The sequence below is a fragment of the Aquarana catesbeiana genome, linkage group LG04 (genome assembly GCF_042186555.1).
Source record: "Aquarana catesbeiana isolate 2022-GZ linkage group LG04, ASM4218655v1, whole genome shotgun sequence".
NCBI lineage: Eukaryota > Metazoa > Chordata > Amphibia > Anura > Ranidae > Aquarana > Aquarana catesbeiana.
In genome coordinates this window covers 157,586,220-157,604,225 of record NC_133327.1, presented here as the reverse complement: position 1 = coordinate 157,604,225, position 18,006 = coordinate 157,586,220, and the positions used below count along the sequence as shown (strand labels likewise).

General features: G+C 37.9%; 1 protein-coding gene across 2 annotated transcripts in view; it reads left to right on the top strand.

Moving 5' to 3' along the window:
• The window catches only part of PLOD2 (procollagen-lysine,2-oxoglutarate 5-dioxygenase 2), a 197,062-nt gene that overhangs the window by 159,974 nt on the left and 19,082 nt on the right, over positions 1 to 18,006 (top strand). Inside the window, exons 11-15 of one of the 2 annotated variants that reach the window (XM_073625893.1) lie at positions 861 to 965; positions 4,550 to 4,675; positions 6,879 to 7,020; positions 8,023 to 8,085; positions 17,219 to 17,332. In XM_073625893.1, coding sequence (XP_073481994.1) covers positions 861 to 965; positions 4,550 to 4,675; positions 6,879 to 7,020; positions 8,023 to 8,085; positions 17,219 to 17,332 — 550 coding nt within the window. The remainder of the gene's footprint in view (positions 1 to 860; positions 966 to 4,549; positions 4,676 to 6,878; positions 7,021 to 8,022; positions 8,086 to 17,218; positions 17,333 to 18,006) is intronic. The other variant, XM_073625894.1, reaches the window with a different exon arrangement.

Below are 18,006 nucleotides of genomic sequence, written 5' to 3'. Positions count from 1 at the left end.
AGCCAACCAAATTCCCCTGTCTGTCAATTTGTGTTCAAACAGGTTTAGTTGGCACACATTTGCAAATACATGGGTAAGCTGCAGAGCCACTCCAGTATTACCTGCAGTCCTAACAGGAGGAGACAGGACAATTCAGTTGGTTGCAGGCTGGCTGGTGAGTTGAGCTGGGAATTTTCTTTGTTTTTTTGTTTTTTTTACATGCGTCATCCTATTAGGTGCTTCTTGCTGCAAAGGCCAGTTATAAGTGTGGGGAGTGGCCAGTAGTTTGTACTGAAGTTCAGTTATGTACTTTCTTCTTACATTTCTTTAAAATCCTAAAACAGAGACCCTCCCATCCAAGTTCTAGCTATGCCAAAGAATCTCACTTCTCCTGCAGTTATCCTGCTACATTAATCATAATGAAAAGGGAATGAAAATGTAAGTAATCCTGAGGTCATTTTGTAAAGGCTGGTGGACCTAGAAATTCTTCCTTGGATGTTACCAGAGAAATTTCTGACATATAATAAGCTAGTTTATTAAACAAGTTGCCAACATCTATTAAGATGCCAGTGTTTGTTGATTTAACCTTTATACTACTGCAATAATCTAGGCTTTTTTACTCTGGTTTCTCCATAACAGGATTCCTTATTTTAAGGTTCTATACAAGCATAGAAAAAGCATTTACATTTATATTTTTCTTTACATGGCATTTTGATATATTTTGAAAGACCCCTAAACAAAGTTTATATTTTTCTGTGCAATTGTTACCTGTTGAATTCAATGACTTATTGGCATGCTGTAAAATGGCATAGAAACTCAAGTCCAGTATTTATCTGCAATTGTTAAATTTTACTTTAACACAATCTTCTTGTCCTGTTTAGGGACATTTGCCGACAGGATGAGCAATGCGACTATTACTTTAGCATCGATGCTGATGTGGTTTTGACAAATCCAAAGACTTTAAAAATACTCATTGAACAAAACAGGTTGGTATGTTACTACAATATACACATTGTAATGAGTAGTGCAATCTTAGTTGCCAGGTTTCTAAGAAATCATGTTCTTGTCATTTTACAGTGAAGTCTTGCAGAGATCTTTCAGCAGCTGCCTAATGAACATTCTTTTAATGCACAATAAATAAACTTTCAGTTCATGTAAAGTGATCTAGGGAAAGAAATGTGGGCTAACTTACAATCATTCTAAAATAATTTGTTACCTTTTAAGTTTAGGGATACAGTAAATAATACTTCCATCTTTTAGTGCAAGCATTATTTCTTTGCAACCCTTATACAGAAGGTGATAACAATGATTATATATATATTTTAAAGTGTAGTAAAACAATAAATTATTGACGTTAGTGGTGCCATAAGGTTTCTTTTAATATTTTCTGGTTGTCAGAAAGCACTTCCTTCAAACCCCTGGGAGATTCCTTCCTCAACTCAGTTCACATATTAGATTTAAATACTGGTGTATTTTGTATCCCTTTCTTTGTATAATGCATTAAGAATGCTCAGAAAACTAGTAAGATGCATTTGAAAAGCCGTATATAATGCACGGAGAGGATGCCTAAAATTAATATTGATTCCTTATGTAGTGTGATATTGCATTAGAATGCTTCTATGTAAGGGCAGGCCTAATGTTTCTCAAAACTACCACCCAAGAGATTGGTGTAGATGTTCTGTACCTCACTTGGCTCCCTTAAGTACCGTAACTGTACCTAAGTAAAGATTATGGGGGTTCAGACTTCATCAGCCAAGATGGCAACACCCAGCAGAACATCCTGTGTAGAGAAGACAAAAGGTACTGTATACTGTAATACTACATGAGTTTTAAACGGTTTTTACTTTGTGTGGATGTCTGTCCAGATGGGGACTGTCAAAAAGATGAATTTTGAACAATTCAACTTGGTGGGGTTGGTTTACTAAAGGCAAATGGACTGATCACGTTTTCAAGAGAATTTTCCCCAAAGCTGCTAACATCCATCATCCAATCATGTACAAGCAAAAATTCTATTTTGTTTAATTTACCCACGTGAGCATGTGGGTATTCTTTGCAAAGTGACGTTTTACCATTTTCACTAAGCTCGGGGGAAAGATTCCCTTGCAATGTGAACAGCCTATTTTTTGTTAGTAAACCAATGGCAGTGACTCAGCAGATCCAAAACCATTAAAAAAATGATATGTTAACCTCTTCCAGCCCAAGGACATCATATGACGTCTTTGAATTTCAGTGGGGATATCTGAATTATGCCTGCAGCTACAGGCATCATTCAGATATTAACTTTTAGAGCCGGCGATTCTGTGCACCATAAGAATGATGATAGCGGCAGTTCCACTGCTTGATCATTCTTACAGGCGATGGGATGGGACATCCCCCCCCGCCACTTTCCGGTACTTATCCGGGCTCTCCCGTGCCATCGGGGGACCCGGAGAAAGAATCCGCTGCCGCCGGAAGACGAGCATAGAGATTTCAGGTGACTAGATCGTCATCAGTCCTCTCTATGACCGTCAGGGGCCCGGGCGTGAAGTTGTCACTTCCGGGCCGCAGTTGTAAACAAAGCCGCGGTCGCGGCTGGAAAGCATGGGATCGTTAATGTTTTTGTTTGGTTTTTTTTTTATCTCATGCTTTCCAGCCTGAGGGAGAGATGTGGAGCCTGTCACATACTATTCCTATTACAAGGGATGTTTACATTACTTGTAATAGGAATAAAAGTGATCAAAAAAAATATTTTTATAAAAATAAAGTAAAATAAACAACAAAAAATTTTTTAAGTGCCCCCGTCCCCGTGTGCTCTCGCATATAAGCGAACACATACGTAAGTTCTGCCCACATATGTAAACGTCGTTCAAACTAGTGAGGTATCGCCACATGCGTTAGAGCGAGAGCAACAATTCTAGCACTAGATCTCCTCTGTAACTCTAAACTTGTAACCTGTAAAAAAAAATGAAAGCGTCACCTATGGAGATTTTAAAGTACTGAAGTTTGGCGCCATTCCATGAGTGTGCCCAATTTTAAAGCGTGACATGTTGGGTATCTATTTACTCGGCGTAACATCATCTTTCACATTTATACAAAAAAATTGGGCTAACTTTTTACTATTTTGTTATTTTTTAATTGGTGTGACTGTATTTTTCCCCCAAAAAAGTTTGAAAAATTGTTGCGCAAATACCGTGCAACATAAAGAGTTGCGATAACCGCCATTTTATTCCCATGTATAATCTTTGGGGGTTCTGAGTAATTTTCTAGCAAAAAAATGATGAGTTTTACATGTAGGAGAGGAGTGCTAGAATAGGCCTAGTATGGAAGAAAAAAAATTGTTTCTCAAATGTTTCTCTTAAAAAAAAAAAAAAAAAAAAAACTTAAAACATTAAAATGTCAAATTATTATTATTTTTAGGGAAATAAAATGCATTCCTCATTTCCTAAAACCTTCAGCTCTGAGAACCTCTATCAATTCTCTGCCTAAGCTTGCTCTCTTCTATTCTGTGAAATGACAGATATATAAATAGTTTGGCAGGTTTATTTCAAATTAAACAGCTTGTTTATATGTATTTAGCTTTATGCCTGAAGTTTTATTGGCCCCTTCACACCAGATGTATTAGACTGCCCTAGGCAGCCATGTCCAACTGGGTCCCAATGCATAAACAAGGCCCTATTTTGACAGTTCACACCACTGTGCTGCAATGGTATGCATTAAAACAAAGTACATCAATACACTGAATCCCACCACCTTGTGGTCAACAGAACTGCATGAATGTCGATTTGTGACATTTCAATAAAGTTCTAATAAAGTTACAGCTCATCAGTACCACTGCCTTCAGATTACACACCAGTGGCCATGCAATAGTGCATGCTGCTGGTTTGAACAAGTTTTGGTTTGACACTGGGATTGATCTACTATTATTATTCCTAAGTGTGTTCATATAGTGGTTGTGTGTTGGTTCCTTTTTGAGATGAGATCATAAAAAATAAATCTCACCAAGGCTTTTTTGGCTGTATTCCCATGACTAAGCTCCAGGGGGCGGGGCGGAGCAAAATACCTTGGAGACATGGCCTGGCAGGAGCCCAGGTTGAGGTTGTCTCTCTTATTACCATCATACTACTCCGTGGATGTGTGGCACTAAGGGTCTTTCCTCTCTTCATTCCAGCTTTTTTGGCTGTACTGTTGTGGGTATATTTCTGTTGTGGAATATTGCCTGCTATTAGCTAATGGAGCAGATCCAGGCTTTGGAAAGATCCTGACAATATTGGCAGGATCTACCCAGCTGCCCTGACAGTTGACTCCGTCTCGCCGCATGCTGAGCGATCAGTGGTCATGTGATTCCTCATATCTTGGTCTTGGAGCCAAAGTGGGATGGTGGCAGCATCACAACACTCCTATGCTGCAGAGTTCAGTATGGATGTTTATTTTTTCATAAACCTATATCTCTCTTTTAACTTATCCCACAGCATGGCAGTTTAGTGACTTATTTAATTGCTCGCCTATGGGTAGTTATTGTGTGACTGTTAGGCTTTTTCTTAACTATAATACAGCAAAATAACCAAGCTTTTACTGTTCTTTCTTTCTCCAGAAAAATCGTTGCACCCCTGGTGACCCGTCATGGCCAACTCTGGTCAAATTTTTGGGGTGCCTTAAGCCCTGATGGGTATTATGCAAGATCAGAAGATTATATAGATATTGTTCAAGCCATTAGAGTGTAAGTAACATCATACTGAACTAGCATCTGTGCGTGTTTTTGCTGTTCTACCTCCTGAAGAAACCCAATAGCTGTCTTTTTTTAAGGTCCTTATGGGTAATTTGATTAGAATTGTACCTGTAATAACTAAGTGAACCAAATCCTATTTTTTTGGTATTTCAGTCACTCCTGTAAAGTAGTACTACGTGCTAGGCATTTATAACAATGCAGACTCTCCAAAAGTTACAAAACTACCACATTTAAAAAGGGCAAAACTTAGGTTTCAGTGAATTGTCTGGACAGCTATGAAAAGAGCTCCCTTTAGGTACACTACACATAGCGATATAGTGGATGGTGCAAAACAGCTCTTTGTTACTGAATGATTCACGAAGCCTCTCTCAGTAACAAAGAGCTGTTTTACACCATCCACTATATTGCTATGTATAGTTTACCTAAAGGGAGCCCTTTTAAAAATAATACAGCTTTATTTTGTAAAATTACAAACTGCTTTCATATACATGTTAGTCACGATTGCCAGCTTTTTAAATATTTCTGGGAATACTCATAGCATCTCAGAAGAGCATGGCTCAATAAAATCCTATCATTACACAGTGGTAGACTGTACAGTAGACTGTCTAGAGACTGGTTTTAAAGAATCAAAAAAGTGCGCTGTCCCTTTTTAAAAGGCACAGGGTCAAGGAACCGACACTCAAACCACCAGGCTTTCTCATCAGTCAGTGACTCCCATGGCCAGATTCAGCAGCTCTATCCCCACCACAGGGCTGTGTGTTCTGGTCTCCACTCTACCAAACACTCCCCAACAAGGATGTATATTAGATGCAAAAGAGGAGATATCTCATAGCGCCATATGTACAAAATCAGATTTTAATAAAGCTTCATCAAACTTCGACATCGGAAAATACAAGCAGCGTATAAAATCATAGAGCGTCTGCGAGGCACTCCGGCATGCCCAAACATAACCTCACTGCCTTAACTCTGCCGGACGCGTTTCCCCGTAATCCGCGTCCTCTGGGATTGGTGATTAGGAGATGGCTGGAGACTGGTGCCAAGGGATGGAAATCAAGTTTGAAGTAGTGTTTTCATATAAATGTAAATTAGCGATGCAGCTATTTGCGACATAAGGGACAGAGCTGGTCACAAATTAGACTTCAAAGGATTTAATAAATGTTAGACAAAATTTCATATGTGGTTGGGAGTACCTCTCCTCTGCAGTAGCCAAAGCACTTCATTCATATATCTGAGCCTGCAGTAGTCCTGAGCATTAAATGCTGGGATTGGAAGGCCCTGAACCTTTTTTTTTTTTTTTTTTTTTTTATATACGTAAGACCAAGTATTTGTACTACTCTATGTACTAGTCTGTAAAATTAGGGACTGTCCCCAAAAATTGGTTCTGGTTGACAGCAATGCATACACATCACTTGGCTACAAATGCCTGGCCGAGGCTCCAGTGCTATCAGTAAATGAAATTTGTTCTATTTAAATAAATGTAGCTATGAATAATTCATATATTAGGATGGATTTCTGCCTTGGCGATGAGGAGACTGAAAATGAGTAAAAATTATGAGAGACAATAGCAAAACAAATTAGAGTATCTCTGAGATAAAAAAAAAAGAAAACCTGAAACCTTGCTTTGATGCTAGGCAATATTGGTCAATGCATATTTCAGACTAGAACAAGTTTATTTTGTAAAGAGCAATGGCTCTGTAAAGCCTGTAAACCAAAAAACAAGTATTGAGACACTAAAAGAAAATATGAATGGTTGCATGCATTTATTGCACTTTTTACTAGCTGAACATCCCCTGTTCATTGCCAAATCTTTCCAAACACTGGTTCATTTCATTTGTACCAAATGTTCTAACAATGACTTCACCATCACCACTGACATCCCTTACTGTAATTTAAGAGCACCATTGGACCCAGTCCCATTGTACAACCCATTAACCTCTCAAGTTTCTACAGTGTAGACCAAATGATAAGAAGTGTAATGTTGTAGGTCTGGTCTGCTTAGCAGATGTTGTAAATCATTTATGGCCCTTCATATCTGGGTGCTTTTCAACAAAAAAACTGCACATGTAGTATAGCTACACCTGACAAAATCTGTTCTATGGATTATAACGCTGATCTCACTAGTGCTCATTTGCGCCTTTTAAAGTAAGTCAATGGCACCATCATCTAACACATTTCTTACCGTATTTTCACGCAGAGGTGTATGGAATATTCCATATCTGGCCAACGTCTACCTCATCAAAGGACAAACTCTTAGGACTGAGCTAAAAGAGAGAAACCATTTTATCCTGGACAGGTTGGATCCTGATATGGCACTATGCAAAAATGCCAGGGAAATGGTAAGGTTGTGCCCAGGTTTGGTAACAAAGCTTTGTCTATTTGTACACATTTTGTTTGTTTGTCTAGTCTTTCATGTTACACATTATTCTAAAAAGTACGAGCCAACTAAAATTTGCTGCTAAATTATTTCCAATGTTGTGCAAACATCTGTTTTCTGCACCTGCATGATACACTGCCGAGAAATTATATACTCATCCAACATAACATGAGCTAACTCGATCTTTGTTTATACTACTGGGAAAGTAAAATAGTATAAGAAACAAGATGACCTATACACCTACAGTACATGACCCACTTCCTTCCTAACTACAATTATGACCATTGTATATCAAGGTTTAAACTCTTAATATTTTATAAATGTTTATAGAAGTAAAAAATTTGGCTTTTTGGTTGAGTTTAGACTTGTATTTTGTCATTGTATGTATTCATGTTTGTGGTAAAGTTGCATCTGTATGCACAATTCTGGACAAATATTTGTGGTTTGATTATTCGCTAACCTTATTTTGTATTATGGTTACTGATCAGAATTAATCTTTGTAAAGTCACCAATTCTTTTTTCTTCTAAAAATTTTATTGAAATGTACAACAAAAGTTGGCAAGTATTTCAAACTTTAGTCGTTTTTATATTTTATAGCTACCTGCACATCTCTAATGCTTTCTATCAGCTCTTTCAATAATTTCTACCATAGCTAATAGCTTAGATATGCTTTGCAGCTCCCATGGTTAAGCAAAAAAGTTGTCTTTCCTCATTCACTGCTCATATTATTTCATTTTTTCTAAGGCTGAAAAGGTCAGCAGGCATGTCAAGCCATGTTGTGTGTCAGACATAAGCTTTGCTTTAAACTGCATGTTGTCCATACAGCTCCAATACAGCTCTTCAGCCGCCATCCTAAGCTGTTATTTTTGAATCTGTGTTTTCATGTTTCCACAGTCAATCTAGGCAAAAAAATAAGGGAAAAGAGGATATACAAGTCAACTTACTTGATGCTTCTTCATTTTAGAGTTTACAAAGACAGAAAGACTCCCCATCTGCGGAAACATTCCATATGTTCAGACCCCCTAAGGTTTTTTTTTTATATTTATTTCTTCTTCTAGATCTGGTCTGTTCTTTTGTTTTTGATCTACACACTATTCATGGGTCTCTTTGCGGTAATTATTGGCAGAACAATTTTAAAATAGTTTACAGTAAGCTCAGTAAAAATATATAAAAAGGTTACAAAGATTTGTTTATACCTTTTTGTTATGGCTCTTTCTAATATGAATAGAAGCTTTAGGCTGGTTTTATGACATTATGTTGCAGAAATGCATTGTGCACATGACAGCTCATTGTGGTGCCATTCATTTTCATAGATCCTGAGTCAATAGATTGGTATGCACCACCACATATTAGTGTATGTTGTGGTGTGCAGTGTCTAGCCACTTGCCAACCCGCCCATAGTAAAAATACGTCATTATTTTGATGTTTAATACCGGTGTTATGGCAGCAATAGCTGCCAATAACCCTGGTGTCATTTTTTACTGTGGACGGTTCTGCATCAGATAAAAGTGGTCACGTGGGTCTTTTCCAGGGATTTCCAGGCTTATCTAATGGATCAGTAAACCCTGGGAGCGATCTGATGTGGAATTTTGCTGGGCAGGAAGTCGAGTGAGGCCAAGATGGCCACCACTGGTCTCTATGCCCTTGGAGGACCAGAGCGAAGTCTGATGTCACTTCCGGGTTCTCGAACCTGTCATCCTGATTTCTATTATAAGGGATGTTTACATTCCTTGTAATAGAATTAAAAGTGATCAGAAAAAAAGGACAGTGTAAAAATAACGTAAAATAAATGAGAATTTTTTTTTTTTTGTTTAAAGTGCCCCATCCCTCTGTGCTCGCGCACAGAAGTGAACGCAAGTCGTGCCCACATATGTAAACAGATAAAAAAGGAGAGACCCTGGGATTGTGCGGGTGAGGGGGAAATGAGTATACAAAGAGAATAATGGATACTATGATTGGTATGACAAGGTGCCCAAAAGTAATAAAAAGATATACTTTATTTGAAAAATAAAAGAATATGTTTCTAAATATATATCGGGATGAGGTGAAGGGGGTATTAACCCACACCTTTATTAATACTCGGCAGTGCATCACTTCAAAATTAACATATGTAAACAGTGTTCAAACCACACATGTGAGGTATTGCCACAATCGGTGGAGCGAGAGCAATAATTCCAGTACAAGACCTCCTTTGTAACTCTAAAGAGAGAACCTGTAAAAATGTTTAAATCGTCGCCTATGGAGATTTTTAAGTACCGTAAATTGTCGCCATTCCACAAGCATGCACAATTTTAAAGCATGGCATGTTCAGTATCCATTTACTCGGGTAACATCATTCACATATATACAAAATAATTGGGGTAGCTATTGTGTTTTCTTTTTTTTTTTCTTTTCTTTATTCATTAGTGTGCATTTTTTCCCCAAAAAATTGGGTTTGAAAGACCGCTGCGCAAATACTGTGTGACATAAAATACAATGCCTTGAAAAAGCATTCATACCCCTTGAAATTTTTCACATTTTGTTATGTTACAACCAAAACTGTAAATGTATTTTATTGGGGTTTTATGTGATGGACCAACACAAAGTGGCACAAAATTGTGAAGTGGAAGGAAAATAAATGGCTTTCAAAATGTTTTACAATAAATATCTGAAAAGTGTGGCATGCATTTGTATTCAGCCCCTGAGTCAATACTTTGTAGAACCACCTTTCACTGCAATTACAGCTGTAAGTTTTTTTGGGGATGTCTCACTCTTCCATAAAGGTCAAATTTGTGGAGTGCATGACTAATAGTTGTCCTGTGGACAGATTCTTCCTCCTGAGCTCCTCCAGAGTTACCATGGCCCTTTTGGCTGCTTCTCTGATTTATGCTCTCCTTGCCCAGCCTGTCAGTTTAGGTGGATGGCGATGCCTTTGTAGGTTTGCAGTTGTGACATACTCTTTTCCAATTTTGGATGATCGATAGAACAGTGCCCCATGAGATGTTTAAAGCTTGGGATATTTCCTGCTTTAAACCTCTTCATAACTTTATCCCTGACCTGTCTGGTGTGTTCCTTGGTCTTCAAGATGCTGTTTGTTCACTAAGGTTATCTAACAAACCTCTGAGGACTTCACAGAACAGCTGTATTTATACTGAGATTAAATTACACACAGGTGGACTCTATTTGGTGACTTCTGAAGGAAATGGGGTACCCCTAACTAAAATCTAGTGGAATCAGAGTAAAGGGGGCTGAATACAAATGCATGCCACACTTTTCAGATATTTGTTTTATAAAAAATGTTGAAAACCATTTATCACTTTACTTCCACTTCACAATTATGTGCCATTTTGTGTTGGTCTATCACATAAAATCCCAATAAAATATATTTACATTTTTGGTTGTAACATGACAAAATGTGGAAAGTTTCTAGGGGTATGAATATTTTTTCAAGGCACTCTATTGCAATGATTGCCATTTTATTCTCTAGGGTCTCTGCTAAAAAAAAAAAAAAAAAAAAAAATGTTTGGGGGTTCTAAGTAATTTTCTAGCAAAAAATGCTAATTTAAACTTGACAAAAAGTTTCAGAAAAGGCCTGGTCAACAAGTGGCTATAGAAATAAAAAGTCACTTAATTTTGTTCTCTCTTATGAGTCTGTCAATATTACTTTGATGGTCTAAATTGAAACGAAAAGTCCATAAGCAATGCTAAAAAACAAATAAAAGTCTGTAAGAGTTTAATGAAAGGAAGAAATGAGGCACCTGCTTCAGTGTGAGATTGCATCACACCACAGTGTGAATTCAATCTCCTTACCAGAAGAATAGATAAAACAGGCAAATAAGCAGGATCTGTATAGCAGCACTAGCTTCAAGCACCAGGTGGATGCCTCCACACCATGGTAACACTTATGAGGAAACGTGCCTCTATCCCTTTTCACCAAACAAGACTCCAATAAAAGACATCCAATTTTCTGTTTCACTATGCTTCATCTCCCACTCATAAGGGTGATACCACATTTTTAAACCGCAGCAGCTCTGCGCTTGGCTTGTTCTTTTTTACCCCAAGCTGGTGCATGCCATCAGCCTGGTGCTTGATGTATATTGTAGCGCAGATACCGTCACCTGTTTTTGAGTCTAAATTGAAAGTTTCTCTACGCAAACCAATAATATTATGCAAATGTTATATCTAATCTGGACAGTTCCATATTCTAATGAATCCTGTTGGTGTTTGCTTTCCAAGCAGATAGCAAACAGGATCATAGTATTCAGTGCTACAGTGTTGTACAGCAAAGTTCCTGTGTTACCTAAAGCCGCGTACACACGAGCGGAATGTCCGACAGAAAAAGTCAGATGAAAGCTTTTCATCGTCTATTCCGATCGTGTGTATGCCACATCGGCCTTTTTTATTTGAAAATTCTGACGGACCTAGAAATGGAACATATTCTAAAATTTTTCGAACCAATTGCTATCTGGAAAACTGCTCGTCTGTATGCTGTTGTTCTGACGGACCAAAAACGATGCATGCTCTGAAGCAAGTACGAGACGGAAGCTATTGGCTACTGGCTATTGAACTTCCTTTTTCTAGTGCCGTCATACGTGCTGTACATCACCGCATTCTGGACGGTCGGACTTTGGTTTTACCGTCTGTAGGCAAGACCTCTTGAATGGAATTCCGTCTGAGAAACCTTCGGAGTTTATTCCGACGGCAAAACCGGTCGTGTGTACGCGGCATTAGGCAAAGATTTCAAAGTGTTTTCCTATCCTCCAAGCTGAGATGGATGGAGCTTGCAAATCCACAAATACAGTGGTGGGACCAGTGCTGGGTCCAAAAATGACAGCTGCTGTCCACTTGTACTTAGGTAGCTACCTTTTTGGTCTATGAATAACAGAAAAAGATGGAGAATCCAGATTCCCATTAACATAATTAAAACAATTGTTTTTTCCACTTCCATTTTGGGAATAAAGTAATTTTTTTTTTTTTAATTTTAATGTCATTTTTTTTAGCTTGGCAAATGTGTAACTTGTATGCTGCATCTTCCCCTTTTTTATAAAGCCACTAGAATTTGTTTCTGCAATTTTTAATTCAGTACTACAAAACAGTATGACTAATTCATATTTAAAAAAGTTTATATACTTATGATTAAAAAAAATCTGCAAACATAGGAAAGAAAGGGATAAAAGGGTCAATACAAAAAAAAAAAAAAAAAAAAAAAAAAACACTTTGGGATCAATAAGGGGCAAATATGTTTTGAAAAACATTTTTTACACTTTTACTCAGAACAATAGTTTAATAATCATTATGATTGAGGACTGCAGTAATGTTTTTTTCTTTCTAAATGCGTGCAGGACTGGACATTCACACTGACTGTTCAGTCCTGCTGGTTACACTGGGAGACCATAGCTCTTTCAGTGTCTCATGTTACCCATACATGTATGATGATGTCAGTGTTTGTTTGTATTTGTCCTATTACTGCCAGCACATTATAGTGGATCATATCAAAATGCCTAACCTAAGTATCTGTTCTCTTGATGTCAGTTGAGTCATCAAAACTACAGGTACATGGACAACTTAAGATAAAAGAATACCTGCCTGGCTGGCTCATTAGGTACAAAGCATGCCATAAACCTCAGACCAATGGCAGTTTTCACCTAGGTTCATAAACAAAGATTAAGCAAATGGCTCTCACTCAAGTTGTGGCACCCACAGTATCACAAAGCTTACACCATGGTCAAGGATTCATGCTACACTTCTGGCTACACATCTTTGCTTAACTATAGGTGTTTCTCAAACCAGTATTAAACTGGGTTGAAGTGTTCCTGGTCCCAAAAACAGGCTAAACTTTTTTTTATCTTTGACTTGTTATTATTATACTGGATTTATTTAGCCTTTTTTTATAATGCTTGAACTCCAGAACTGCAAAGTTATGTTGCAATCTGGGAAAAAAATTAAATCAGATGAACATTTTACTTCAAATACTAATAAGCACATCCCCCTATTTGTGAAGGTTGCCATATTTTACCAAACGGAATCTTGCAAGCCATTTATTTTTGCTGCCACTTTTTGGCTACTTTTTTACTTTTTGATTTGAAATTTGCTAATTTATTGGCTATAAGGCTCAGTTCACACCATGGCATTCTGGATCGAGGGTGGAATCCCCGCAATTCTGCCCGCGATTCCAAAAAGCCGCAAAACGCGAGACACGCTTGCGATCCCTGTTACTTTTTCAAAGGCACCCAGATCGCAGCGCAATTGTGCTGTGATTGTCGCTCGACAATTCGTGGTAAAATCAAGCAAACAGAATCGCGGGATGCCTGTAGCCCAAAAGAAGTTCCAAAATCGTGATGCTATTTGGGTGCCATTGAAAGTAAGGGGGATCGCAAGCGTGTTACGCGTTTTGCGGTGTTTCAGAATTGTGGCCAGAATCGTTGCAATTTCGCCAGCGATCCGGAATGCCATGGTGTTAACAGGGCCTAAGAATCTTATCTTTATACTGTAAAAGGAAAGACAGAAATGGTCTTTAACACTCGGTTATCTCCTTGTACCGTGAGTATATTGTGTGGGATGCTGATAAAATTCACACAATACATCTGCTATATAGTCATAGCCATTTCCATACTTACTCAGATTTTTTTTCCCCAGACTACAAAATGGAAAGTACCAATTTGGAATTATTTATCTAAACTAATTGTGAATAGTCTAAAATAAATATGTGAGTAACTGTTGGTCTGGGAAAAAAATATTTGCTAATACATTTACCTTCTGCTGATTTAATATAGGTGGCCATATTAAAGGGGTTGTGCAAGTTAAACCTAAAAATCACTGTCAGTAAAGTATCAATATAGTAGGTTGAGCTGCGTTTTATTTTTTGGCTGTAAATTATTTTTGCAGTTAGTGCAGTTCTGTATGAGGAAAGGAAAATGAGAAATGTTTGCAGGTCTTCCTTTGTGCTTAGAAAACCAAGGATGCAAATTAATACATACATTAAAAAAAAAAAAAAAGTGTGTGTGTATATATATATATATATATATATATATATATATATATATATTTATATTTACTAGTAAATGAAAATATATGAACGAAATTATAAATAGTAAATAACAAGTGAATGTGCATAACGTAAATGATTCAAAAACTTAAAACGACTTCCAAACACCGCTACAGACTCGTGAACCTCCACCACGTAGAGTGCTTGCTTATCGGAAGGCAAGCTACATAAGCTTGCGGCTATCAACCCAGCCAGGGCCTTTATCCAGGGAGTGTTGAGATCAGTAATCAATAATTGATTCCTTGCATTAGATTGGCAGGGCACCCGCCAATCGAACCAGGGAGACTCAATGATCCAGTTACCATGGACTTAGGCCAGGTAAGTATACCCAAAAAGGAAAGAACTCATCATAGTGTAATTAAAAATACACAGGTTGCAGTTTAAAATATAGCATCAAATTTAAAAAGCCGACCTGACGTCAGCACGCCACTCCTCCCGATGCGCGTTTCGTCACAAGCTGACTTCGTCCTGGGGCACCATGTATGTATTAATTTGCAACCTTGGTTAGCGAGACTCTCCCCCCTTTTATAATTTTGTATCTGTGTGTATCTCACTTAGAGCCGATTCTTTTCATTCACTATTATTTATAATTTTATTGTATATATCATTCACCTAGCGCAGTATTTTCCATTCTTTATTTTGTGCTTCCTGCTTACAAATTAAAAACACTGACGTTCACAAACAGTTAAAGTGTATGTCTGGGCAAATTAAATAAAAAACAAAAAACAAACATTCAGTACATCTCTGCAATACATGCACGTTTTCTGGTGTTTATCCCTTTAAAATGCTTCAAGCAGTGTAGGATTGGGGTACTTCCTAAAAGAGAAGTATGGACTATACAAAAACAAACCTTATACTCACCAGCTCTGCACTGAGAACTGAGCAATGAGACACTGCTAATCGTTCAGTTCTCCCCTCTCCTCTGAGCATAGAGCGGTGATTATCAGTCAACGCTCTTTGCTCTACCCCTCAAGTGCTCACTGAAATGCTGGGCTGTGAAATGAGTGGGAGCGGCTGCCTCTGGCTCTCAGCCACTCACTGAGAGACTGAGCCAGCTGCCGGTTCAGGCTTCAGGAAGGATCCTGACCACATGGTCTGGTTCTTTTCAGAGCCTGGGCTGGCTCTGTGACATCAACCAACAGCTGGCTTGAGCCCGCTGATGGCTGAAAAATGGACACAGGAATGCGGAATGAACTGCACTCCTGTGATACATAGAAGTGCAGCCAAAAAAAGGTTTGGTTATACTTCTTTAAAGGAACAAACAACACACTTGTGAGAGCACTGTTAGTTAAATGGGAAGAGCATGGGCAATCAAAGTCTCTAAAAGTTCATAAAATTAAAGTTCATAAAAGGAATAGTCTCTGGGGGTGAGGTGCTGACTGCTGCAGGCCCTGTAAGAGCTTAAAGGGGCTCTGTAGGAATCCAATAAAGAAAGAGAGCAGCACCATCTAAGTACAGCAATGATATAACATTTTATGCCAAGGATAAATGATAAAACTCACAAAGATAACAGTGCATGTAGTGATATATTGGGTTCATCCACTGGTTCCGGCTATGCTGGTGTCTCCCAACGCTTCCTGGGACTGTGGTACACTCAGACGGAGCCGCTGGCGTCACTTCCGGGTTAAGGGTAGAGTGGGTGGTGTGTGCGTTTGGAGCATGCATGCTTCTTTGTCAGGCAATCTGTACTTCTTTAAGGGCCCACCAGAGGAAATGAGTGGATGCACACCTTGTAGTGGTAAACTCAGAGCTTTACTGTTAGGCTCCATGCACACTGGGCTTAAAAAAAAGTATGTTCTCTTCTGGAGTAAAAAACGCTCATATAGTGCGTTTTTTTTGTACAAAGTGTAGACGAGTTTAGGAGAGTTTTAGGTTTTTTTTCTTCCAGTGAGCTCCAATCAGAAACGCGAATGAGAAGGATTTTTTTCCTGCCTCTAAATGTTAATCTCAAAATATGCCTGTAAACGTCCTAATGTACCTGGACACATAGGATAACACTGATTTGCTTCTACAGGCAAAACACAAAACTCCTGTAGTAACAATGTTTTTTACGCCAGTGTGCAAGTATCCTTAGCTGTAGAAGTAAATTATTGTGAGTGGGTAGGGAAACATTGCTGTTTTAGGGACATGTTCTGATGGTAAAAGGTTTACGCAGTATACAATGCTACCATAGTACTATATATCCTAAAACTGTAGAGCATTATATGAGGCCATTGCAACAAATCCTAAGTTGCAACAATTATTATATTATCCAGCAAGAGCATAGCATGCCACAACTGCTTAACAGCTGACATGTACAATGCTGACATAGATGTGTATTGTCAGTCACAACAACATTATATATATATATATATATATACACCTCCCTTTATGCAAGAGGGACATGTGCAAAGATAAAATGCAGTAGAAAAATACCTTCTGATTGCCAGAAATCCAGCGAGCTCCTAAATTCCTCTGTAAGTTGACAAAATAGTGTGTCTGTTGCACTGTAATTCCTAACATCTCAACCCCTATACCATAATGGGAGGTGTTCTGTAGTCCAACAGAGGAGATCTCAGGCAGGGCTGACAACACTGCTTTGGATTTCAGTGCAACAAAGGCAGAGTTGTCAGCTGAAATAGGAAGTCAGGAACCCACTGGATTGCTGGCAGGATCAAATGTATTTTTTGCCTTTGCAGCATTTTTAAAGGGACAAGTCATGTACATATTGCAGAGATGTACTCGTACTTTTTTATTTTTTTGTATTTTGCATAGGTGTACACTTTAATACCGTATTCTCGGCTCAACAAAGCAACCCCTTTAATGTGGAATTTTAAACATTTTGTGCCTCTACTCTGCTTTATAACTGTAAAATTAAGTTTACTAAACTTTCCTTAAGTAAAGGCTTTCTTATTAATCATTTTAACTGGAGAGGAACATTGAATAAAGTAAGTTGGAACCTGTTAAACTAAAAGCTTTTTTTTATCTATTGGAATTTACATAAAAGGGTAATTTTTGGCATTTTTGACATTGCAACTTTTTTCCCCAATGGTATGATTTTCTACATTTTTTTTTTTTTAATTTATTTATTTATTTTTTCACATTTTTCTGCATGGCTAGTGACTCTAACTAATATGTTTCCCATTAATTATCTTAGGGTGTTTTTATGTACATTACAAATCGTCATGAATTTGGAAGACTCATTTCTACAGCTAACTACAATATTTCCCACTATAACAACGACCTTTGGCAAATATTTGAAAATCCTGTGGTATGTATCCAAGAAAGTGTTTTTTGTTTTTTTGTTTTTTTGTTTGTGCAAGCAGGTAGGTGCAAGGTTTACGGATGTAAAAAATAATGAATTTAAAATGGTGGTTATTTAGAAGTATGTTTTTTGTTTTTTTATTTCATTTCAAGTATTTTCACCATTTTTTGGTTTGTATCATTCACATGACTGATGCTAGGATCTGTTGTATTCCATTGTGCCAGTTTACATCAGTGCCCTGAATTCCTGTGCATTAAAAAAAATGGATAGATTGCATTTTATCACAGCCCATTGTAAGGATATAGAGACCCCCCCACCTCCCAAAAAAGTGCAACCAGTTGAAAAGTTATGTTATTACATGCTTTGTTGTGTGAGTGCGCCCTAAGAGATTAACATGACCTCAATAATTATATGTATGTTTTTGTCAACATTCTTTTTGTGTGTAGTTTGCAATTATATGTCTAGATAAGGGTAGCTGTATTTATTCATTACATACTTAGACTCTGCTTCCTGCTTTATAGTACTGTATAGTGATGGTGCTCAGGCTAAGACCACCATGGATATTAGTGGACAATTTGATGTGCAGGCATAATCTCCATCTTCCAGTGTGGTCATCATAAACATGCTGTTCATGTCATTCATCTCCAAACTATGAAGATAGGAAGAAAGGGGAGGGGTCA